The sequence below is a fragment of the Neofelis nebulosa genome, chromosome 6 (genome assembly GCF_028018385.1).
Source record: "Neofelis nebulosa isolate mNeoNeb1 chromosome 6, mNeoNeb1.pri, whole genome shotgun sequence".
NCBI lineage: Eukaryota > Metazoa > Chordata > Mammalia > Carnivora > Felidae > Neofelis > Neofelis nebulosa.
The window spans coordinates 8,152,637-8,179,314 of record NC_080787.1 but is presented as its reverse complement, the minus strand read 5'-3'; the positions used below and the strand labels follow the sequence as shown (position 1 = coordinate 8,179,314).

The window sequence follows — 26,678 nt, the reverse complement described above, 5'->3', positions numbered from 1 at the left end:
AGCACCTGAAACCGCGCTAGGCCTTTACCGCCGCACTCGCTCCCTTCATTACCTCAGGTGGTCTGAGTGCATGTGACTGATGTAAATCAGGTCTGCCTGGCACAGCCTCTCCAGCCAATCAGACGGAGGCTCGTGCAGCAGCCACCAGCCTCGGGCGAACGCAGGACCCGTTAACCAGGGGTCAAACACCATCCTCTTGTCTCCCAGCTTGAGGTCCATGCAGGCGTGGGTGAGGTACGTGATCTGTTGGAAGACAGTGAGATTCAGGTGATGGAATCCTTCCCGGCCAGCAACAGGGAGCCGAAAGGTCTGTGCCGCTTGGCCGACACCCCTTGGCCGGAGAACCCTGTCCCGAGCGTGAACAGGACAGAGGACCCAAGGGAGACTCAGCAAGAGACTTCAGATGGAATATAGCTCGCAGTGACTGGTCGCTGCTTCGTTAGAATAGAAACTCTCCCGGTTGGTTTCAGGTGGCAAAGCAACTGACCTACCTAGTTTTACTCTATTTAAATTAGCTCCTAAGTGCTCACTTATAATCAGCGCCGCAGACTGCCCTCTGTGCCGAGTCCTTCAGGGCACAATTTACAAGGAAAGGCAGTTAGAGGTGATGCGACAGACACGGGGATTTACATGCCAGAGTGGCTGTGGAGAGGTACAGGAATGAATGATTCCGGTGAGGTTGGGTGGGTGGCTTGCCATGTGGCTTGCAAGAATCCCTCTTCTAAATCACCTGCTACCACACTCAAGATGTCGAGGTCTTCTGAGAATAGCTATAAACAATGACAGAGAAACAGGCATTGACTGGAGGATTCCAGCTCAATTCCTCAGTCCTTTCCCACGGGCCGGCACATCCACGGCAAATAGGAAGTACACCCAGAAGCAGAGAGGAGGTGTGGAAAGCCAGCGCGGAGCAGGAGCTCCGGGAGGCAAGCGATCACATTCCATTTTACTGGGCCTACTCTTGACAGGTTTCCCTTTCCCTCAAATAAGTACACGCTTCCCAAATATTCCAGAAAAACAGATTTTTGATTACCTCTCCCAAACTGTCAAAGTGTTTCCTCTGGAGGAAACTCTCTTTTAAAGCTAGGAGAGTACACAGGAAGGTTCGTAAAAGGGAAAAATACAGAAATATGCAGCTGGCCATCTTAGCCGACAGCAATCTGGCATCAGAGGTAACTTCCGAACTTTCTCCAATAGTTTGGCGTGACTCTCCTTTGGAACTTCGTTTGCTCATGGATTTTTGTTGTTGTTGTTTCGTTGGGTTTTTTTCTGAATATATTTCCTTGCGATTCCTATCAAGTTGTGGAGGTTCCTAAAAACATTTGCTCAAGAGTTCAGAAGAACTTTGTTTCATGTCCTAAATAGCTCCCTCAGAATATTCGAGGTAATATAGGATGTAAATATATATATATACATATTTATATATTTTAGTTTTATTACATATATGTGTATATATATATACATATATAATACACACACACACACACATAAATGGACATCCTAGTTTTTTATTTTTGTTCTTAAGGACATAACAATTTTAATGTTTCCTTACCTGCACTTCTCCAAACGCCAAATGTTCAGGAGATCTGGGTTCTGAATCCCAGGGATTGGGAGGATTCAGTTCTAGAAGTAAAAGTCCATTTTCTTCATCCATTTCAACAACTGGAACCAAAAGGGAAGAGACACGTATTCACAACAAACATGACTGTACAAAACAATCACTCAAATAGAAATGCGTGGCCCAGGTACACAGAGTACCAAACATCAAAGGGAAATCAAAACAAGACACAACAGTCATTTGCATCAAACAATATCTGCCCAGACAAGGGCTGGAGACAGACAACGCCAATTCATTGCCCCGTTCGTATTGCACTTAAGGGACTCATGAGACCTCAGTTGAGTCACAGAAATTCACACAAACAACTTCATTACAATTAAATGAATGAATGATACAGATGAGTTCAAGGTGCCATGGGAATGTGCAAGAGGGAGGACCTAATCTGGTTGTTAAGACTCAAAGCAGATTTCAAATAGGAAATCGTGCTCCAGCTAGACTTGAAAGATTGGGTACTTGGTGTAGACAAAAGAAATAGGATTATGTGCAGGAAAAGGGGTGACTGAACAGCACACACAAAGGCGTGGAGGAGGGGCGAGCTTGATATTCACAAAGGGAATGGTGGTTTATGCCCCAGGAACACAGTGTCTGAGGCAGGCAGGATGGACAGGAAGGCCAGGGTATATCACAGAGGACCCTAGACAGCATGCTAAGGAGGAATTTGGATTTTATTATGTGGCAGCAATGAGAGGTCAATGACGAATTTTAAGCCATTGTGGCACACCCTACCGGTGACCTACACCCTTCTTTCTTACTGTTGGCATCCTAATTTTTTTTTTTTAGGAGTGGTGATATGCCCATCTAAAGATCATGATTTCCCAGGGCCCCTTGCAATTATGAGTGGCCATCAACCTAGTGCTACATACGGTGTCTATAGCTCTGGCCAGTGCGATGTGAGTAGAAGTCCCCAAGTGGGCTTCCGGAAACACTTTGATTTTCCTGACAAAGAGGGACAAAGTCAAAGGAAGCACGCTAGTTGCCCTTCATCTTTCCCTTCTCTTGTTTGGAAAGTGGTTGCTTCACCTGAGGGAACAGAAGCCATCTTGGGATGCTGAGGGAAAGAGCCAGATCCTAAGGATGGCAGAGTAGGAAGACAGAAGGAACTTGGCTCCTTGACAAACTTCTGAAACGGCCATGATACCCAGGACTGTCTGCTTTCCAGCTTCTTGCGGAATAAGGAAAACAACCCCCGGTGTGACCAGGCCACTCTGACTTGGGTTTTCAGTTACAACAGCTGAAAGCAATACCTAACCGCTATGGCGAGGGAGTATTAATATCAGAACTCAATTTTAGAGAGGCCACACTGTGAGACACGTGGGGAGAATCCACTGGAGGAAGGGAGGACTATATCTGAGGGCCCTCACCGTGGTCTCGGAGGCCAGTGGCAAACTGCTGACGGGCATGGTCTCCGAAGACAGATGGCCTTGTTTGGTTGGAACCCTCACTCTCCCCACTTGTTAGCTTCATAGCTGGGTGACCTCGAGCAAGTTCACTTGACTACTCCATTCTTCAGTGTTTTCCTTGTCAACCCTAGCTGCCTCCGAGGACGGAGGCATCCCAACAAATGGTAGCAAGTATATTAATTGCTAAATGAAAGCAAATGAGGTCCTAGACCAATGCGGTCCCTGTGGAAATGGTGACACTGCTCTCTCCTCAAAGTCAAGCATTTTCCCCACTTTCTTCAAAGTATACAGAAAAAAAAAATCTTTTCCACACCTTCCAAATGAATATTAATTACACTCACTTTAAGACACCTGCTTATGGAAAAAAACTGAGGCAAAAATTACCCACAAAATGAAAAAGGATGCATTTTAGGATTTTCCTCAGGGGTGTGAACAAAGACTTAGACATGCTGTCCAACTTCAATTTTCAAGGTCATCCCGAGTGACCATAATAAAGAGGAAGTTGGAAACCTAAAGAATTACCTCCCCAAAGTCTGTTTTTCTCACTCATGTCCCTAGCTTTATCCTCATGGCCAGGTACTGGTAGTCTCCCTCCCTGCCCCTGACAGACTGATGTCTTGTGTAGATGGTCTCCCTGGAAGGCTCTCCCAGTATCAGCACTGCCCACACCTGGCTTCGTTGGGGCTCACCCGTCACCTTATCAGAGAAGCCTTTCTGACCACTCTATCTCAAAGAGCACTCTCCAACCCCCTACCTCTCATTATTTTTCTTCCTACCCCTTGGCGTCACTGCACATACTCTTATCTTGTTTGCTTCTGGCCTGCCTCCCCTACAAGATTACTGACTCCACGAGAGCTGGAGTTTGTTCTCTGTGATATCAGTAGCGTGCCAGGAACAATGCCTGACTCACGACAGGCATTCCTTAAATACCTGTTGAGTAAACTGTTTAGTTAATGGTCTTAATCGCATGTCTCCCAAGACTCTCTTGAGGCTACACAACTTTCTCCCAGCCTAGGCACTGCTCCTGCCCAGACGTGGCACCTCAAATTGGGAACCTTAAATATAGAATTATCTCAAGATAAGCCAAAGATAAAATTTACTATTTCTTCATTTTTATTTTAAGGGAGAGAGGGAGAGAGAACGAGTGGGGTGGGGGGCAGAGGGAGAGGGAGATAGAGACTCCCAAGCAGGCTCTGCACCATCAGTGTGGAGCCCAGTGCGGGGCTTGAACTCACAACTGTGAGATCATGACCTGAGCTGACATCAAGAGTCAGACGCTCAACCGACTGAGCCACCTAGGCACCTGTGCTGCTTCTTCATTTTTAAAAGAGCACTTTAGAAACCAGAAACATGAATGCACCAGATGGCTTCCGTTCGTCCTCATAGACTCCTCTTCTCTACCCTTCTTCTCCCTCATCCACCTGCTCTCCACCTCAGGAAGCTGACTTATTTGGATCACTCCCCTTCCAGATGAGTTTGGCCACTGCAAAGCCCCAGGATGAGACAGTGACAGGACTCAGTGAGGTTGGGGTTTTTATTCCTCTGGCTCCTTCCCAGTAAGGTGATTTTGTTGCAGACATGGTTGGTGGTCTGCACAAAATCTGTTCCCTCCTTCTTCCTATTAGCATCCTAATTTTCCTTAGGAGTGATGCTATGCCTATCTAAAAATCATGATTTCCCATGCCCCCTTTGCAATTATGAGTGCCCACAGACATAGCTCTGGGCATTGACAGAGGTCGCCGCTCCTCTCTTGCCAGTCAATCCTTTATGACTCTCTCCTCTTCCAGATTCTGGAAACTGCTCCCTTCCTCATCCCTTTGGGCCTAAAGACGGATAACTTGGTTGCTAGGTGACTCCACTTTCTCTGTGTCTCTCCCACATCCACAACTTACAAAGAAAGTCCTTTGTGAATACACTCTCATCAAATTATCCTAATTTGGGGATGGCACTGGTTTTCCTTTTGTGAGTCTAACTAATACAATAATTAAAAACGGCTACATCGAGGGGTGCCTGGATGGCTCAGTCAGTTAAGCATCTGACTTATGATTATGGCTCGGGTTATGATCTCACAGGATCATGGGATCTTGTGGGATCAAGCTCCATATCGCTCTCTGCACTGACAGCATGGAACCTGCTTGGGATTCTCTCTTTCCCTCTCTCTCTGCCCCTCCCCTGCTTCCACACTCTTTATCTCTGTCCAAATAAATAAATAAATAAACATAAAAAAATCAGCTATGCTGAAACCCCAAATTCAGAGGAGTGATTGCCTCTGGGGGATGGGGGTACATGTGATCTGACCAAGGAAAGGTATATACAGGTCTTCTGTTGGTAATGTTCTGGGTCTTATGCTGGATGTTGGGCACATGGGTGTCCACTCTATTATTTTCATACCTTTAAAATACTGCTTAAGAATTTAATGAAAGACTATTAATATCTTAATAATAATCAATTTATTTAATAGTGAAAGACAACTGGCTTTCCTAATAAAATCAGGAATGCACAAAGGATGCCTGAGAGCACCATTATGATTATACTATGTTCATGAAAATGTGCGTGGTATAATAAAGGTACATCTTATTATTATTTCCAGGTTATGTGATTGCTGGAAGATGGTGTCATGAAATAAAGAGAATGGTGGAATCCTGACTCTGCTGCTTATTGTCAGCATGGTAGGCTTCCTTCCTGATCTGTACAATACAAATGCGATACACCCGTCATACAGTTGTGGGGATTAAATGAGATCATAGGTCCCAATGTGTCTAGCATTATGCCTGGCACAGAGAAGGCATCTTATGAATAACAGTATTATCATGATAATTAATGTACCTTCAAGGAATGAAGAGTTAAAACGAGAGCTCAGCACTGGACAAACAAAACGTATTAGCAAATATCAGGTAGAAAATACCACAGTATTATGAGAGTCTCTCAGAAAACTGCATTGATACCCACTCTGAAGGATTCTCCTTCAGAGTGTTTCCCCCCAAGAGAAACAGAAGAAACTAAAAGTCTACAACCCTTAACTATGATCCCAAAGCAAGTGCTGTAAGGGTCTCTCTGCCCCTTGCACAAAGGCAGATTGCATATGGGCTCCGAAAGAAGATGTCCACACCTGCCAACCCCCTCATCTATCAGTGAGGCGGTGGTATCCTCTTTCTGACTCCACAAACTGATAAAAACTAGGTCACTTGGGTTATAATTTAATACTTCTCGAGAAGAACAAACAAATGGAATTCACTAAAATCTTTTTAAAAGGAAGAATAATGAAGAATTAAAACAAAAACATATTAGAAAAGTATAATAGTTAAATCATTGGCATAAGAACAGCCAAGAAGAGGCTCTTAATTAAGTGTTTAATATATTTAAAAGGAAGGATCATAAACTGGAGGGAGACAGAGGGTTATCTAACAAAGGGTGTTGTGACAATTGGTTAGCTAAGTATTCCAATCGATTAAAGACACAGAGGAAAGCAATCAAGTGGTGAGAAAGTATGATAGAGTATCAGAGGGAGGGCGGTAAATGGGAACAATTCCGGTGGAAAATGTGAATAGACAGAAGTGTGGAATGAACAAGTTCTAACACCAAAGAAAATTAGCAAACACATTTGGAAAATACCGTATCTGAGAGACAAATGCAATTTAAGACAATGATGCTACTTTTGCCTCCAATGAGAAAAGTCAGAAAGACTAAGAAAACCCTGAGCTGTTCAGGTATGAGGAGCAAAGGCATCTGGTTGGCAGGAACAAAAACTGGCCCATTCCAAAAAGTTGATGGACGTGCGACGCATATTAAAGAATGGATGGAAAGAGGATGGACCCGTTCATTAGTCAGGATCTCAAGTGAAGAGAAACGTGTTAATCATACTTTTTATTTCCTGATACATTCATTATATTTGGTCTAGATAAAGCTCCGCTCTTATTTATTTATTCCCTGTTTCTCTATTTCCCACTCTCATTGCCCTTTCCTTTTCTACAGGCCACTATTTGAGCATTGAAGCGAAAGTTCATTCTATTGTTTGTATGCATCCTTAATTTATATAAATGGCATTGGGTCTCCAGTCTCTTTCTCACTCAGCACCATGTTTTTAGGATTCATTCATGTTGCCACGTGTACAACTAGTCCACTTTTCTAATTGCAGTTTGATATTCCATGGTCCACCACATTTTAGCAATTCCCTTTCCAGATGGTTGACCCCTAGACTCTCACACAATGAGATTTCCTTATAGAAATAAGAATGGGATTGATGGGTGGTAGTGTATTCAGAAACCTCCATGGGCTAATCAGAGTCACATTACTCTCCAGAATGGCTACACCAGCCACACGCCCCCCAATGTATGGATTTCTACCTCCCTGTGTCTCTGACCTTTGACGTCATCTTGGTTTTAACTTTTTAACAGTCAAAAGATGTAAAGTAACACCTCATTGCTTTATCTTGTAGCTTTCTGATAATGAGTTTCAGTAAATCTTCACATGCTTAGTAGCCTTACTGGGAATTCTTCTTCTGTAAAATGCTAGTTCACATCCTTTCTTCACTTTGTATTGGGTTTTCTATCTTTGTCTTTGTCAATTTCCTCCTCTATGCTTGATAATATTCCCTTATTGGTTATAAATATTGCAAAATAATCTCCCAAATTGTTATATGTCTTTTAACTTTGTCCATGGGGTCCTTCATTCAGCAGAAATATTTAACATTTCAGTGGATAAAATCAGATTCCCCAATTTTTTTCCCTTTAAGACACACTTTTGAAGTGTTGTTTGAAGAGTCAGAAAGTGCCAAAAATCTCTAGGGCACCACATTTCTTCTGTCACTTTTATAATGTTATCTTTTTCATTTAGGCTATTAGGCTATGTAAAGCCTATCTTTATGCTGAGGTGTATGAGATCTTAGACACAGGTAAATATGTATATATACATATATGAATGTTAGTCAGACCCTTTTGCCAGTCAATAATTCAACTATCTTATGGAAATGACTCTAAATACAAGAAGGTGCTCTGAAGCACAAACATCATAGTTTTATTTTATTTATTTTTAATTTTGTCTACTTGTGTTTTTTAAGTTTTTATTTTAATGCCAGTTAACATACAGCATCATATTAGTTTCAGGTGTATAATATAGTGATTCAACACTGTCATGGATCACCCAGCGCTCATCACAAGTGCCCTCCTTAATCCCCATCACCTGTTTCACCCCTTCCTCCCACCCACCTCCCTTCTGGCAACCATCAGTTGGTTCTCTATAATTAAGTCTGTTTCTTGATTTGTTTCTCTCTTTCTCTCTTATTTCTTCCCCTTTGCTCATTTATCTTGTTTCTTAAATGCCACATATGAGTAAAATCATATGGTATTTGTCTTTCTCTGACTGACTTATTTTGCTTAGCATTATACTCTCTAGCTGCATCCACGGTGTTGTAAGTGGAAAGACTTCATTCTCTTTATGCTAAATAATATTCATGTATGCAGATATATGCTACCTCTTCTTTATTCATTCATCAATCGGTGGACACTTGGGCTGCTTCCTTATTTGGCTACTGTCAATAATGCCGCTATAAACACAGGGGTGTATGTATCCCTTTGGATCAGTGTTTTTGTATTCTTTCGGTAGATACCCAGGAGTGTGACTGCTGGATCATAGAATACTTCTATTTTTAACTTTTTGAAGACCCTCCATACTGTTCTCCGGGGAGGCTGCACCAGTTTGTATTCCCACCAACAGTGCACAAGAGTTCCTTTTTCTCCACATCCTCTCCCACACCTGTTGCTTCTTGTATCTTTGACTTTAGCCTTTCTGACAGGTGTGCGATGATACCTTATTGTAGTTTTGATTTGCATTTCCCTGATGATAAGGGTTGATGAGCATCTTTTCATGTGTCTGTTGACCATTGTATATCTTCTTTGGAGAAATGTCTGCTCATGTCTGCTGCCCATTTTTAATTGGATTATTTGTTTTTGGGGTGTTGAGTTATATATATATATATATATATATATATATATATATATATATGATAAATTAAAAGCTTCTGCACAGGAAAGGAAATAATCAACAAAATTAAAAGGCAGCCTATGGAATGGGAGACGGTATTATATACTATATATGTATATATATGTGTATATATATGTTATATATGTATAGTGTGTGTATATATATATATATATATATATATATATACACTAGCAACAAAATTAAAAGTATGTAGTATATAATACCGTCTCCCATTCCATAGGCTGCCTTTTAATTTTGTTGATTATTTCCTTTCCTGTGCAGAAGCTTTTAATTTTTATGTGGTCCCAATAGTTTATTTTTGCTTTTGTTTCTCTTGCCTCAGGAGACACATCTATTTGAAAAATGTTACTATAGCTGATGTCAAAAAGGCTACTGTCTGTGTTCTCTTCAAGGGTTTTTATGATTTTAGGTCTCACATGAAGGTCTTTAATCCATTTTAAATTTATTTTTGTGTCTGGTGTAAGTAAGTGGTCCGGTTTCATTCTTTTCCACGTTGCTGCCCGCTTTTCCCAACACCACTTGTTGAAGACACTGTCCTTTTCCCATTGGATATTCTTTCCTGCCTTGTTGAAGATTAGTTGACCATCTAGTTGTGGGTTTGTTTCTGAATTTCCTCTTCTGTTCTATGGACATGCGTGTCTGTTTTTGTGCCCATAGTTTTATTTAAATGACAAAAAGTAAATCTATGAACAGCCTAAATCCCAACAATGGAGAAATGGCTAAATAAATTAACATAAGTTAATATTTGATGTAAACATGCTTTCAAATTACGTATGTATAGAATCTGACATAAGATAACTAATCATAGTTATTAAATAATCATAGTATTAATAAAAGAACAATACACAAAATAATATACAGAATGATTACAATTCTTTATAAAAGTATGCCTAGGGGCACCTGGGTGGCTCAGTCGGTTGAGCAGCCGTATTCAGCTCAGGTCATGATCTCACAGTTCGTGAGTTCGAGCCCCACATCGGGCTCTGTGCTGACAGCTCGGAGCCTGGAGCCTGTTTTGGATTCTGTGTCTCCCTCTCTCTCTGTTCCTCCCCTTCTTGCACTCTGTCTCTCTCTCAAAAATAAATAAAGATTAAAAAAAAAAGTATGCCTAAAGAGACTCCTGGAAGATAGGACGATGAGATAGACGATCAACAGACCAAACACCTGAACAACACTACAAACCTACGAGACCTAACAGACGTATACAGAACACCCCCGCCCAACTAAAACTCAACTAGATGTGGAATATTCTCTAGGATAGACCACATGTTAGGCCATAAAACAACTTTCAATAAGTTTAAAAGGATCAAAGTCACACAGAGCATGTTCTCTGACTACAATGAAATGAAGGAAGAAAGGTGGGAAATTCCCAAATATGTAGAAATCAAACAACAAACTTATAAATGGTTTAAGGAAGAAATCACAAGAAAAATTAGAAAATACTTTGAGATAAATAAAAACAAAAACATAACGCACCAAAAACATAACGTAGCTAAAACAGTGCATAAAAGGAAATTTATACCTGTCCAAGCATATAGTAAAAAACGAGAAAGACCTAACCTTTTACCTTACAAAACTAAAAAAAGAAGAACAAACTAAACCCAAAGCAAGCAGAAGGAAGGCAATAATAAAAAAAATTAGAGCCAAAACAAGTGAAATTGAAAAGAGGAAACCAAGAGAAAAATCAATGAAAACTAAACAAAAGTTAGCTCTTTAAAATAATTAACAAAATTTACAAACCTTTAGCTAGACTGACCAAGAAAGAAGAGAGAAGACTCAAATTACTAAAACCAGGCATGAAAAAGGAGACTGATCTTACAGAAATAAAACAAAAAGGAATACTATGAACATTTTATATCAACAAATTAGATAACCCAGATAAAATGGAGAAATTTGCAGAAAGACACAAATAACAAAACCAGGTCAGGAAGAAATAAAATATCTAAGAGACTCATAACAAACAACAAAATTGGGTCAGTAATCAAAAAAATTCCCACAAAGATCAGCTCAGGCCCAGATGGCCTCCTTGGTGAATTTGACCAAATGTCTAAGAAGTGGCAACACCAATAATTCACAAACTCTTCCAATAAAGAGAAGGGAACACTTCCCAGCTCATCCTATGAGAGAAATATTACCCTGATACCAAAACCAAAGATATCACACACACACACACACACACACACACACACACACACACACACACACACTACAGACCAATATTCCTCATGAATATAGACTTGAAAATCCTTAAAAATATATTAGCAAATACAATTTAGTAACATAAAAAAGAATTAAAACCATGACCAAGTGGGGTTTATGTTAGGCTGGTTCAATATTCAAAAGATGTAAGGCTGGTTTAATATTTGAAAATCAATCAGTATAATACACTACATTAATAGAACATAGGGGGAAAACCATATGATCTTCTCAATGAATTAAGCGTTTACCTCTCAGTTTTGGCTCTGGTCACGATCTCACTGTTTCATGAGTTTGAGTCCTGCGTCAGGCTCTGCACTGATGGTGAGGAGCCTGCCTGGGATTCTCTCTCTCTCTCGCTCTCGCTCTTGCTCTCTCTGCCCTTCCGCTGCTCACGCTGTCTCTGTCTCTCTCAAAATACATAAATAAACTTTAAACAAAATTAAAAATTTTGTGTTTCAAGGGCGCCCAGGTGGCTCAGTCAGTTGAGCATCTGACTCTTGATTTTGGCTCAGGTCATGATCCCAGGGTTGTGGGATCAAGTCCCGTGTCGGGTTCCACATTGAGCATGGAGATTCTCTCTCTTTCTCTCTCTCTCTCTCTCTCTCTCTCTCTCTCCCCCTCTGTCCCTCTCCCCTGCTCACTCTCTCTGTCTCAAAACAAAAATATATTATATACATATGGCAAAAAATAATTGCAAATCATTTATCTGATAAGAGACTTGTACCTCTAATACACAAAGCATCCTAATATCTTAATAATCAAAGGACAAAAACCCAATTTACAAATGGGCAACAGATCTGAATAGATTCCTCCAAAGAAGATTTAAATATAAATAATATAAATATAAAATGGCCAATGAACACATAACAAGATGCTCAGCATCATTAGTTATCGGGGAAATGTAAATCGAAATCACAATGAAATACCATTTCATACCCACTAGGATGGCTATAATAAAAAATATGGACAATGGCAAGTATTGGCGAGGATGTGGAGAAATCGAAGTCCTCCTATGTCACTGGCAGGAACGCAGAACGGCACGGCGCTTTGGAAAACAGTTCAGCATTTTCTCAAAAAGTCAAACACAGAGTTAGCATAGGACCCAGCCATTGTTTTCCGAAGCATAAACGAGAGAACTGAAAACATGTCCACACAAAGATGTGTACAGCAATGTTCACAGCAGCATCCTTCATCATGGCCAAAAGTGGGAACAACCCAAATCCATCAAGCAGGAATGCATACATAGGACGTATGTCACTACTGCCCTGGTAGCCCTGGGCCCAAGAGTGGGCTCAGTCAACACTCTTTCCATTCTCGCACAGTCTCGTCCCTTTGAGCAAAGGCTGAACCCGCCTGGGGCTCGCTGCCTCCAGCCCTCCACTACCCTGCCGGCCGCCGGGCAGCGAACATCAGCCCTCATGTTAATTCCCAGATCATCGTTCTGTTTTCCAGTGGACCCAACTTCCCGCTGCTGGGAAATCCCTCCTCCCTGCTCCTGTGGTCCCCGGCTGCGGGACACGTGCAGATTACCCCAGATATACGTGTACAGATAAATCATTAGGCCCCCTGTACCGAGGGAATCTAACAGATGTTCACCCTGAAAATCCTTACAACAACCCGGGAAAGCAGCTACCACCGATACCATTTCCATTTGAGGGAACTAAAGCACAAGAGATGGAAAATATGCCCAAAGTCACTTAATTGTGTGTTTGCGCGTCAGGATCTGAACCCAGGCTGTCAGGCCCCACTGCCTCCACCCTTAACCATTTTGCTATCCTGTCTCTCCACAGATCTTGTCCAGAAGAGTTAGAGGTTTGGAATAAGACCCTAAGCAGCTCTAGATTTGTGGGTTACGGACTCACGAGGGGCAACGGTCTACTGGTCTTTCACTTAGGCAAACACTTTATTAGGCGCAAACTTTTGTTTATCAGTTTTCTGCCAAATTAACCTCACAGTATTTGTACAGCACTTGTAACCAGTTCCTGATAACAGCGATCTGCAGGCCTCCTGGGCCAGGTCAACACACGAGTGGGGAGTTTACTGGCAAAAGAAGTTAGGGGTGCAGACGTCCCTTCGAGGGGCACGGGAGGAAACATTTCCAGTCAAAGCAATCAGCAACTCTGCCCAGAACAACATCCTGTCCGGTTGGCGGTGAATGGAAAGAAGTACGTACCCTAGTCAGTGACCCCTCTGCTCGTGGGGGAACCTGGCCATATAGGTCAGACTCTTTCAAAAGTGATTTGGAGTTGGTCTCGTTAAGACACATGAGCAAGAGTGGCCCCGATATTCTATGTTATCTGCTAGGGTCACAGTCATCTGAGCCTAAAAAGGATATAGAGGTAGCATACTCAAAGCCCCCAGTCTGGAGGCACATGTGGGAAGCCCCCCAGCTCAGCTCCCTCCGCTGGTAACCAGTGGTAAGTCAGCCCCCACCCATACTGCCGGCACGCGCTTAGGTACATGGTCCTTTTTCATAATTGGGTCCTACTATGTGTAATGTTGATGACCTTTACTCAGCTTTATAAAAAAATATTTAAAAATTTTTTAATTTTAAAAAATTAAATCTTTTTATTTTAAAAAATTAAAAAAATTTTAATTTCAAAAAATTTAAAAGAATTTTAATTTCAAAAAATTAAATTTTTTTTTTTAATTGAGAGAGAGAGAGACAGAGACAGAATCCCAAGCAAGCTCCACGCTCAGTGTCGAGCCTGACGCAGGGCTCGATCCCACGTGATCCCTGGGATCGCCACCTGAGCTGAAACTGAATCAGACACTCAATTGACTGAGCCACCCACGCACCCCCTATTTTGCTTTATAATCAGTACTATTCTTTCAGTTTTTCACTCGTATCACTCTTAGATATACTAGAATTGTTGCTAATGTTTAAGTTGTCTCCAATTTTTTTTGTAAGTACTGTAAATGAACATTCTTATAGCCATAGCTTTCAACACATCAGTGATTAAGATACACATTACACATCAGTGTATCTGAGGATACAGCCTTGGGTGTGAAATCGCTGGGCCAAAGGTGTTCACATTCTTAAGTGTGAGAGGAAGCTGTCTGGAGAGTTTTGAGCAGGGGAGCGAAGTGAATGGACCTGGATATTTACGACATCAGGCTGGGGGCTGTAAGCAGAATGGACAGACAGCAGAAGGCAAGCAAGGAAGCAGAGCGGCCGCCCACACGGCAGAGGGCACGGACTTGCGCTCAGAGGGACGCGGTGTACAGAGGTTCTGAGATGCTCTGGCATAGAAGCAACCGATTAACGGTCTGGATGTGGGAGTTTACGGAAACAGGAAAGTCAAGAGCGACTTCCAGGCTTTGTTCAACTGGGCGGGTGTGGCACTATTTACGGAGATGGGGAAGGCTGTGTGGGAGGCGGGCATGGAGAGTGCTGTCCTGGCTGTGCTGGTGTGGGATCCCGACCTCAGGTCCGTGTGGAAATACGGATGGGCAGGTGGCCAGCTCAGGGAGGAGCTCAAATCTGGAGGGAACGATTTTGGACTCATCCGAGTAAAGACGGCATCTAGAGTCACAGGATTAGATGGGATCCCTTAGGGGAAGCTTATAGGTAGGGAGATGTAAGGCCAGTCCCAGGGTGTTCCAACATTCAAAAGTCTGGCCGGGGATGAGTCAGCAGAGAAGCCTGAGAAAAGTAGTTAGTGTGGTCGGAATAAAAATCAGGAGAGTGTTTTGTTTTTTGTTTTTGTTTAAGCCTTGAAGACATTTTATAGTGGTGACAGGTGTCTGGGTTCAGGAATAGGCTCTTTAACGATTTCAATGCATGCTATCCCCTCTTAAGCAACAGAATTTTAGTTTTTATTTGTTTGTTTGTTTGATGTGGTACTTTCTTCTATGTTTGATTTCTCAGTTTTCTTGGCAGATATTCTTGGGTCCTCCAGTATTTCTTCAAAATGCCCCCTTTCTGGGTGGTTTCCTCAGAGGCCCCCTTGGAAGCCTCTTCTGACTCCTCCTCCTCCTCCTCCTCCTTAAGGGATAGTACAGCAGACGAGACTTGGAAGGTTGTAGAACTAAGGATTCTAGGTGGGAGCTGACAACCTGGACAAGGACAGCACTATGGCCTCCAAATATGTCCACATTCTAATGCCCAGGAACGATGGGTAAATTAGGTTTTCTATGGCAAAAGGGAATTAAAGTTGCCAACAAAATTAAGGTTGCTAATCAGCTGACCCTAAACTAGTGAGAATATCCTGAATTATCTGGGTGTGCCCAATATATCCCAAGGATCCTAAAACCTGTAAGCAGGAGGCAGAAGAGTCAGAGGGAGATGTGACTATAGAAATAAGAAGCCAGGGGCGCCTGGGTGGCTCATTCGGTTAAGCGTCCGACTTCAGCTCAGGTCACGATCTCGCGGTCCATGAGTTCGAGCCCCGCGTCAGGCTCTGGGCTGATGGCTCAGAGCCTGGAGCCTGCTTCCAATTCTGTGTCTCCCTCTCTCTCTGCCCCTCCCCCATTCATGCTCTGTCTCTCTCTGTCCCCAAAATAAATAAACGTTAAAAAAAAAATTAAAAAAAAAAAAAAAGAAACAAGCCACAGAGATGCAAGGCTCTGATGACGGACAAAGAGGGCCTCTAGAAGCTAGAAAAGGCAAGGACATGGATCCTTCCCCAGAGCTTCCAGAAAGGGACACAGCTCTGCTGACACTATAGTGTTAGCCGCTGAGACGTGTGCTGCACCTGTGACCCACAGAGCTGTAAGGTAGCACATAGGAAAGAATGCAGAAACCGCTGCTCCCCAGATAGGAGGGAAAGGACTGTGCCACCGGGCTATATGCCGCTGGCTTTGGGTATCGTGACAACAGAAAGTGACCAGTGAATTGAGCAACACGGAAGGGGCTGGTGACCTAGATAGGAGCCGTGTCCATGCCGTGGTGGGGCCGCAGCTCCACCACAGTGGGAAGGGGAGGGGCAGACAGCAAGTGTGGACACCCGCTTCAAGGGGGTTCCTTGTTTTAGGGTTCAGAGGAATGGGGGCATAATTTAAGCAGGCGATGAAGGGTCTGTATGAACACCAGACTGCGTGTGTGTCTGTGCGTGTGTGTGTGAGCATGCACACATGGGGAGCTAACAGGTGCCAGACCCTGTGTGTGTGTGTGTGTGTGTGTGTGTGTGTGTGCATGTGCGTGTGCATGTGTGGGCATGCGCGCACGGGGGGCTAACAGGCAAGGCCAAAACTGATGACACAGGAGAGAGCATGAAGCTTTCTGTGATCTCCCCACCCGATCACAACTATCCGTTATTCCTGCAGCAGTCATTCTGAAACAGCCTAACATGTAACGTTTCTACTGTTAAAACCCAGCGTTAGTAAGTTAGAACAGAAACACATTTATGAGTCCACCGAAGCCCTTGTGACTCATATTTAGACAAGCCCTTCTGCTCCAGAAGGGGAAGCAGAAAGTAGAAGGGGGGTGTACTGAGAGTCGCACACACACTGCAGCCTCTTATCGGTGCCAGAAAGGGCTGTGGGGTTTGAAGTACTTTCTTTCCCAGCCCAAAAGGTGAGGTTTCATCATCATCGTTCGGAGTGTCACGTGCACGAACATCTATCTTGCGTATCTTCACAAACACGGCCTCCAAAAGACCTGTCATAGCCCCCCACCCCCGACCCTAGCTGGTCACAGTCTTGTCCTAGGCACCAGCTCGTGGAAATGTCCTCTCGTTGGACCTGGCGCTCTCTCACCCGTCTCACCAAAGCTTCAAGCGAGAGTAGAGACACAAGCTGACAAAAAAGGACGCCAGTAACGGTCACAGCAGAATATGTTTCTCATCACTGATGGCATTTACCTAGTTCGTCTTGACAGAAGCTGCCTGGGGGATTGACGTATTTCATGGTGCTCACGTCCAACCTCCAGTTGTGCTTTGTGCATCTGACAGACCTACGTGGAAAAGACACTGTGCTTAGGTGTGCGAAATGGTGAAATTAAAATTAATCTCACTAAGCTTAAGTGCATTACTTGGCGATCAAATTAAATGAGGGGCCTGAGCGCCAACTATATAAAAGGAAAATCACTGATAGATGAATACTCAGTACCCAAGGAAATATGTAACCATCCTCAGCAGGTGATTTTAAAAAAATGAAGCTAAAAAAAATAAATGAATACATGAATAGTGACGTTACGTTCCATGTCCTAAGATGACACGTGTCTAGACAGATCAACAGAACCAAGAGAATAAAGTGGTCTTCAGGGATGGTTCGCAGGAGAAGATCCAAATGGGAGCCAACACAAGGAAAGAACGTACTACTAAATATATGTTTTTGGGGCCCCTGGCTGGCTCAGTCAGTAAAGCACGTGACTCTTGATCTCAGGGTCTTAAGTTCAAGCCCCATGTTGGGCGTACAGCCTACTTAAAATAAATATATGTTTCTGATCGACAACACTTGACCTCTGCCACAGTGTACCAAACCAAACTTCAGCTAAAGTGTTCATGTTTCGAAGAGGAAGGATTTCCTTATAGCTCAAAATTTCAGGGCCTGGTTGCCAGAGAGAGCAATGCCCCCAGTTAACATGAATATCAGATAAATAGAGAACATTTAAAAAATGTATCTACATCTCACACGGTATTTGAGATATGCCGAGAATCTTTTGTTGATCTGTAATTCAAATTTATTTTATTTTTTTTTTATTAAAAAAAAATTTTTTTTTTAACCTTTGTTTATTTTTGAGACAGAGAATGAATGGGGGAGGGTCAGAGAGAGGGAGACACAGAATCTGAAACAGGCTCCAGGCTCCGAGCTGTCAGCACAGAGCCCAACGCGGGGCTCGAACTCACGGACCGCGAGATCATGACCTGAGCCGAAGTCAGACGCTTAACCGACTGAGCCACCCAGGCGCCCCATCTGTAATTCAAATTTAACTAAGATTTCTGCACCTTCATTTGCTCACTTTGGTAGCCCTACTCCCGAAGGAGAATCAGACTGTAACAAAAACAGGATGTGTACTGATGTTTTCTTTCCATTCTTACCGGAGCGTTGAAAGGCGTGTGGGGGTTGGGGATGGGACACAAACAGTTCAACTTTTTCTTCTTTATTTTGCTAGTGTTTGCAGCGAAGTCTTTTCCTTGGACAGTTAAAGAATTTAAAAACAAAACCAAATATGTCTCAGACCAGAAACATGAGAGGTTGTAAACTAAAAATGTGTTTCATGAATTTTTTTACATTTTTTAATGTTTATTTATTTTTGAGAGAGAGAGAGAGAGAGAGAGAGAGAGAGAGAGAGAGAGAGAGAATGAGTGGGGGAGGGGCAGAGAGAGAGGGAGACACAATATCCGAAGCAGGCTCCAGGCTCCGAGCTGTCAGCACAGAGCCCGATGCGGGGCCCGAACCCACGAACCGTGAGAACATGACTTGAGCCGAAGTCAGACACTCAACCGACTGAGCCACCCGGGGGCCCCTAAAAATGCGTTTTTGACATATAAGGGAACTCTGCTGATTTTTTTTTTTTCAAGCTTCGTTATATCTAGACTTTTAAAATATTCTTTTCTACGAAGAAGGCATAAAGCATGCTCCATACTTTGGTTTACAGAGGACTCTTTCGTGCCATCTCCTTTAATCATCAGCAAGTAGCCAACAACGGCTCTCTGAAAACTAAGAGAAAACGTTCCAAATTAGCTCCTCAGCATCCTGGGCCATCGGAGAAGGAACATAAATCCTCACACGGAGGTGGGCGGGCAGAAGGCAACAACGGCTTCACATGCAGGAGAGATTGTGAGAAACCGTTGGACTTGAGATCCGAGAAGCACAGCTTCAAGGAGTTGCTGACCTGGGTTGTGGCTGAAGAAGAGAAAATGGCTGCAGTGGGGAGGGGAGGAGAGGCAGGTCATCGTTCTTGACCGGATCCTGGACGAAAGAGAGTCTTCGGGGGGAATGGCTGGAGGAGAACCTGAACGGGGCGGCCAGATGGGGAGAGGAGGGTGAGGGAGGGCAGTGCAGAAGTTACTCCGGGGATTCGGTTTCAGCAAAGAAATGCTCGGGGAGCTGCGTCTGGGAGTAATGGTGAGAGATTTTGGCTCCCCGTGTGGAGGAGACCCGTCGACAGGACAGGGGCGGAACTGGGAGGGGAGAACGGAGGCCCAGACGGGCTAAGAAACCGGTCCAGGTCACTGAGCTGCTAAGCGGTGGGGCTTCTGAATCGGGCCACGGGAAAGACTCTGCCCTCAACCACCAAGCCGCAACACTTCCTTAAACGACTGGTTAGGTGGGCACCGAGTGAAAGGGATCACCGGAGACCCGAAGAGAAGACAAGCAAGTCTCTGAACCATCAGAGGACCCGGACAGCCGTGAGCGCTGTCAAAAGTCCACTCGGGACAGGACCACCCCTGTCTCAGGGCCTCCTAACTGCACCCCGTGGGCAAAGGGCAGGGAGTCAAGATTGGGCTGTCAGCAAATTATCAAGAGGTTCTCCAGGGCACGGCTGCCCGTGAAAGTACGTTCCGTGCAGTACTCGGACGTGTTTGTACTAAAAATGTACCCGTTGTCTATCTGCAAGGCAAATTTAAGAGGGTGCCCTGTATTTTAATTTTCCCAAGCTGGCGACTTCATCGGAGGAGCCCATCAAGCCACAGGTCCGACGGTGGTCTTTCTAAGATGTAAAAGTCTAATAGTATGTAGGCTGGGCCCTGAAACTAACCGTTCACAAGCAAATGCATCCGCAAGCGCGAGAACATCCCAGCCCCGCCCCTGGCGGTGGTCTTCCGCCCGGTCACCGAGGGAGCTTCTCAACAGCCGCCCAGCTCCCTCTGAGCACGCTGGTCACAAATGACCTGATAAAGAGGACTGACAGCACGGTGGAAGCAGAACGCCCACTATGGGAACGACTAAAACCACACAGGGCAGGCTGGGCTGGAGCAGAGCTTGAAGGCGGGTCTCTCTCTCAGGCACTGCTGGAGCCGAGAAGCTGGCTGATAACACTTTGCCCCCCGCTCAGGACTCCCCCTGGCTCCACCAGGCACGGGCTGTTAGCTCTCCGGCAGCCACAGGAGACAAAACCAAACCACCCTCTTCCGGCACCGCTCCTGTGCCTGGGAGGCGCAAGTTTAAGGTGAAGCTTTCATCGCGGGGCCGGGAACACCAGCGTGAGTTCTTCTGGGAAGGGCCCAGAAGAGTCACAGTTCCAGGCAGGGAGAGTTGGGACGCCGTCTTTTTTGTTTATTAGTTACAACGAGCCTGGCGGGGAGAGAAGGGGGATTCTGTCCGCTCTCAGGCGGGGTCTGGAAAAGCCCACCGACCAACACACCCGCTTCCAGGCAAACACGCGCCCAAACACTCCCTCGCGCAAGGACTGGAAGCTTTTACCAAGCCAGAGAGGAATCGGAGAGTTCCCCTGAGAGAGAGGAAACCTAAGTAGAGATCATAAACTCTCGAGATCGGAGAGATGGCCTAAGTGAGCACACGTGAAGATTATGAACTTACTCGGGGACGTAATCTGCTGACGGAGTTGTTCAAAATTTCTCAGTGAGCACACCCCTCCCTGCCCAAGTCTCACCGGGAGGGGGGCCACCCGTGAGAAGGCAAAGAACCCTCGGTACCTTCCGTCTAAATCCTCGATGTCTTTTATGAACAGGCCTCCTTGATGCTTGCACATGTTCTTGCACGCCCGCACGCGATTCTTACTCTTGTACAGGATGAAATCTTTGCCGGTCTTCTTATTTCTCAAGAAATTGATTCCTTCCTTCAGCTCAGCAGCTTCTCCAGGTGACAGACACAACAGGACCTCCGTTGTCTGTTCAATGCTACGAAAAGGCAGACATTTGGGGGAGGAAAGGGTACTAACGTTAAGACTTAGGAGAGAATCTTTTGAAACTCGCGGCTCAAAGCCTCTTCTCACCGCGACAGGCTCAGGCCCCTCCCTCGCAGGACCCAGGCTTGGCCGCTCCCCTGGAAATGCACGCTCTGCCTGCTCAGTGTTGCTCTCGGGTTCCCCCCGAACCAATGCCCCTGTCACTTGCCTGCCCATGGTCCGCAGCTGCCCCTCCCTGGGAATTCTGAAAGGACGGCGGTTGCTCGTTCAGCTTCGGCGGCTCGTTTGCTCCCACAAAGTATGAGACAGAGGATGCATATGCACGCGGCTCACTACTGATTCCGTTGCACCACTTCCTCTGCCGTTTTGCTTCAGACGCAGGATCCTGTTGGGCTCCAGGCGCCCACCCTGCCCGCTCCCACCTGCACACTTCTGCGTTTAGATCTGATCCCTTGGCTCACAAGCACGGTTCAACTTTCACCACTAGTCATGTTTACCACCCTCCAGGTTCACATATAACTCAGTCGTCCTACCCCAGCCTGGGTCAAGCCTCCAAAGCCACCCCCGGGACCAGCCTACACGTGCTAATGCGCACTACCGTTCTGCAGAACGTGGGAACCCTACACCCGGCACAGTGCCCCGTCTGTTTACATATGGACGCTTTTCCAAACATTCTCCCTCCCCGTCGCCGAGCAGACGGCCTGTCACGCGGTGTCTCTCTACCAGCTAGCTACTTCGTGAGTTAACTTTCCCACAGAACCTCCGTCTGAAGAATCTGTACGAACATATATATATAAAAATAACACTCCAGCAGCAAAGGAAACAGTTGATCTTGCGTATTATTTTAAGGAAACCACAGAGGTTACACTTTCTAGACCCCAGTTGCTGAAGAAACAGTCTTTATGATGCAACTCTGAAGCCTAACAGGTTACAATTTTTGCCAAGAGACGTTTCAAGACATCTTTTGGCACACACTGCATGGATCTGCCCGGGATGCGATCTGGGTGCATGTCGCTTAACTTTACATCCCCTTCCAAAGCCAACATGGTCAAAATTCTCTCCATGTGTTGACTTAGAATGGGTGTAGCTCAACTACATTCGTGGCATTTTCACTTTCAGTTTAGAAGTCCTGAAAATTTCTTAAAATGGGAAATAAAAATCATTTTATTTTTTTAAACATGAAATTTATTGTCAAATTGGTTTCTATACAACACCCAGCGCTCATCCCAACAGGTGCCCTCCTCAATACCCATCACCCACCCTCCCCCCACCAACCCTCAGTTTGCTCTCAGTTTTTAAGAGCCAAAAATCATTTAAAAAATTTTTTTAACGTTTATTTATTTTTGAGACAGAGAGAGACAGAGCATGAACGGGGGAGGGTCAGAGAGAGAGGAAGACACAGAATCTGAAACAGGCTCCAGGCTCTGAGCTGTCAGCACAGAGCCCGACGCGGGGCTCGAACTCACGGACCGTGAGATCATGACCTGAGCCGAAGTCGGACGCTTAACCGACTGAGCCACCCAGGCGCCCCCAAAAATCATTTTAAAAATCACACCAAGATAGTGACAAGAAAGGAAATCTACTTCAAGTCTGAGCTGACGAGGCAGAGCTCCGTAATTGAGTCTAATCCAGTATAATTCTCTTCTTCCAAGAAGGTTCCGGCCATCACTTCCGTCCCAAATGGCTAGTAATTCTGTGCGCAACAGATTTCAATATTTCCCAAACTGTTTTTTAAATGTATTTGATAGGATGGAATCCATTCTATGCCTCATGCATTTCTTTCAACTTTGTTCTTAGGAGTCCCAATATGACACTAAGCCCAGTAAACACGGCCACAGTTCCCAGAATAATTGGCCTAAAAGTAAAAAAAAAAAAAAAAAGAGAGAGAGAACCCCTCGAAATCTGTTGTTTTACTTCATTGAATGACTCACTTAGCCAAAGTTCTGTGTTGGATTCGAAGGCTTTCCGTGCACCGTGTAAAGCAGGCTGAACCAGCTACGTCTGTGTTTATCAGTTCTGTGCGAGGTCACGGTGGCACAGAAGGCAAAAGAAAACACACGATGGTCGAGGGTTGGAGGTGGTGGCAGACGCACGTCCGGAGCTCACCTCCCCCCGTGGACACAACAAATCCGCACCTGTATATGGAAGAATTCCCTCCGAAGGGGGCCTGGGGACTGGGAGGACACAGCCTCCGCCGGCACTGAGATGAGGCGAAAGAGGCGGAGATCTGGGGTGGCTCAGCTTTGGGAGTTTCCCTGAGGAGTAAGAGATTCAAGCTCCAGATTGGCACTGTCCTGATCCTGCACAGGAGACATGAGCCCCCTGAACGCCTGGCTTTAAACGCTCACGGGCAATACATCCAGGACAACGACAAAACTGTAGGGAGGGGAACACTCTGAAAGGGCTCACATCCGATTTAAAAGCGCACGTGCCACAGGTAAAGGACACCCGCTTAGTAACCTTGGAGCACCTGCCAGAGACGCGGGAGGCAGCTGGGCCTCTCGCTGGGGACCGACACACACAGACGGCGGCAGTTTTTGCCCTCATTCTGCCATGCTGACCCCACCCCTGGCGGGTTCCGTTCTGCAATCCTCCCTCTGGACTGGTGACACCGTGCTGAGGGGACCACGCGGCCCTGCACCTTGGCAGACCTCGAGCCAACAGTACAACAGCACCACCCACCAGCACACCCACAGCAACCCTCCCTGGGCCTGGCGGTCCGCTGGGCTGGAGACCAGCCCTTCCCACCAGCCGCAGTCCTGGCCAGGTTCACGGCCAGCCACAGGCACACCCAGACAAGTCACGACCCTCCAACAACAGGGGAGCGTGAGTAGCCCATCTGGGGTGCCACTAAAGCCCCGGTCTCCGCTGTCAGGGGACACTGCACGCATGGGCCCCACAAGACATCGCCTACTTAAAGCCATGCCCGCAAAAGTGGGAGCCAAAGCTGGACTACCTCATATGTAGAGACCAACAGAGAGAGTTAGGCAAAATGAGGAGACAGAGGATTGTGCTCCCAACAAAAGAGTAAGACAAAACTTCTGAGTAAGAACTAAACAAAATGGAGATAGACAATCTATCCAACAAAGAATTCAAAGTAATGGTCATAAATGTGCTTACAAAACTTGGGAGAAGAATGGGCGAACACAGCGAGAACCTCAACCTAAAAAAAAAAGGAATATAAGAAACTAAAAATAGACGGCTACATACATGGGTTACCATACACAAACCTCATGGTAACCACAAACCAAAAACCTAAAAATAGATACACGAAAGGTAGTAAGAGAGGAATCCAAGTATAACACTAAATAAAGTCATCAAATCACATGGGAAGAGAGCAAGAGAAGGAGAAATACAGAACTACAAAACAGCCAGAAAACAATGAACAAAATGGCAATAAATACATACCTATTGATACTTAAATGTAAATGGATTAAATGCCCCAGTCAAAATACAGAGTGTGGCTGAACGGATTAAAAAAACAAGACCATCCTGGGGCTCCTGGGTGGCTCAGTTGGCTGAGCCTCCGACTCTTGGTCTCTGCTCAGGTCATGATCCCAGGGTCATGGGATCAAGCTCCACATTGTTGCTATAAGATTCTCTCTCTCTCTCTCTCTCTCTCTCTCTCTCTCTCTCTCTCTCTCTCTCTGCCTCTCTCCCCTATGCGCTCTCTCTCTCTCTCAAAAAAAAAAAAACAAAAGAACAAAAAACCCCCACCTATATGCTGCCTACAAAAGGTTCATTTCAGATTTTAGACACACACAGACTGAAAGTAAAAGCATAGAAAAAAGATATTCCATGAAAATGAGAAAGAAAAGTAAGGGTGGCCATATTTATATAAGACATAATAGACTATTTTTGAAAGTCATAACTCATTTATTGAATGAACAGTATATGCAAGAATACCAATAAAAGGAAACTACAAACTTCAATTTTGAAAATAAAGCCAGTAAGCCAGGAACAAAATATATGTGACAGGAATATTTGATTTCGACCCATAATGCATTCCTTATCTTTACAATTAACCTAATTGTCCATTAGAACAAAACTGCCTGTCTTGGTCTAACCTTTAGTGCTTTTCAAAAAAGCAACAGTATTTTAGAACACTTTTCTTTTCCTTTGAGATATTTAAGATTCACACATCTGTTCAAGCACATCGACTCTGATTCCACAGTAGGTCTACATATTTTGTTATTCTCTTACTATTTTGAGTAGCACGTACTCCTGAGAAAGTACTATCTGAAATTTTAAAATTGCTGATCTTTGAAATAAGATGTATTTCAGTTGTGGATTTTTAATACATTGAGATGAAAGTAAAATTCACCCCCCCCCGCCCCGCCCTCAGGAACAAAGAGCTCTTATTGAAGTATAGAAACTCAAGTCTACCTTTCTACTCCAAAGAACATTTCTTTCTTTTTTGAATTTAAATTTTAGTTAGTTAACATACAGTGCAATATCAGTTTCAGGAGTAGACTTTAGTGGTTCATCACTTACATACAACACCCAGTGCTCATTCCAACAAGTGCCCTCCTTAGTACCCATCACCCACCCACCTCCCTCCATCATCCCTCAGTTTGTTCTCCATTGTTAGAGTCTCTTGTGGTTTGTTCCCCTCTCTCCTCTTCCCCCCCACTTCCCATATGCTCATCTGTTTTGTTTCTTAAATTCCACATATGAGTGAAGAAATCATATGGTATTCGTCTTTCTCGGACTTATTTCACTTAGCATGGTACATTCTAGCTCCAACCATGTCATTGCAAATGGCAAGATTTCATTCTTTTTCATTGCCGAGTAATATTTCAGTGTGTGTGTGTATGTATGGAGATATGTGTGTGTGTATCTATATCTATATCTTCTTTGTCCATTTATCAGTCGATGGATATTTGGGTTCTCTCCATAGGTGAGCTATTGTTGATAGCACTGCTATAAACATTGGGGAGCATGTACCCGCTTTGAATCTGCATTTCTGTATCCTTTAGGTAAATACCTAGTAGTGCAATTGCTGGATTGTAGGGTAATTCCATTTTTAGTTTTTGACGAACCTCCATACTGTTCTCCAGTTTGCATCCCCACCAAGAGTGCAAGAGGGTTCCCATTTAAAGAACATTTCTTGGGGCGCCTGGGTGGCGCAGTCGGCTAAGCGTCCGACTTCAGCCAGGTCACGATCTCGCGGTCCGTGAGTTCGAGCCCCGCGTCAGGCTCTGGGCTGATGGCTCGGAGCCTGGAGCCTGTTTCCGATTCTGTGTCTCCCTCTCTCTCTGCCCCTCCCCCGTTCACGCTCTGTCTCTCTCTGTCCCAAAAATAAAATTAAAAATGTTGAAAAAAAAAAATAAATAAATAAAATAAAGAACATTTCTTACGAACGTTTCCAGAAAGGCAATAAATGCTCCAGAACAACCTTTGATATATGCTTGCAAAGATAACACTGTTTAATATCAATAATGAAAATGAAGCAAAATGAGAAGAAGGGGAAAGGAAAGAAAAAAAAAAGATGCTTCAAAATTTGAAGCTAAAATATGCATACAAGATAGTCATGGCAGTATTTTTTGAAATGATGCACATGTCGTATACTTAGCAATGTCATGCTTGTTAAAACTGTAGTTAAGGAGGGGCGCCTGGGTGGCTTGGTCGGTTAAGCGTCCGACTTCGGTTCAGGTCATGATCTCACGGTCCGTGAGTTCGAGCCCCGCCTCGGGCTCTGTGC

At 44.6% G+C, this 26,678-nt stretch overlaps 1 protein-coding gene across 9 annotated transcripts in view; it reads right to left on the bottom strand.

Annotated features, from left to right (window-relative positions):
- The window catches only part of LOC131513670 (cytidine monophosphate-N-acetylneuraminic acid hydroxylase), a 134,681-nt gene that overhangs the window by 42,680 nt on the left and 65,323 nt on the right, over positions 1-26,678 (bottom strand). For 7 of the 9 annotated variants that reach the window (XR_009262705.1, XR_009262706.1, XM_058732820.1 and 4 more), the window contains exons 3-6: positions 20,763-20,966; positions 17,022-17,113; positions 1,553-1,662; positions 53-243 (exon numbers count right to left, since the gene is read on the bottom strand). Coding sequence is in view for 7 of the 9 variants with exons in the window: in XM_058732820.1 (XP_058588803.1) it covers positions 53-243; positions 1,553-1,662; positions 17,022-17,113; positions 20,763-20,966 (597 nt within the window). In the remaining 2 variants the exon portion in view is untranslated. Of the gene's footprint in view, positions 1-52; positions 244-1,552; positions 1,663-17,021; positions 17,114-18,200; positions 18,278-20,762; positions 20,967-21,182; positions 21,660-26,678 lie in introns of those variants that run through there. The other 2 variants (XM_058732821.1, XM_058732822.1) reach the window with 2 other exon arrangements.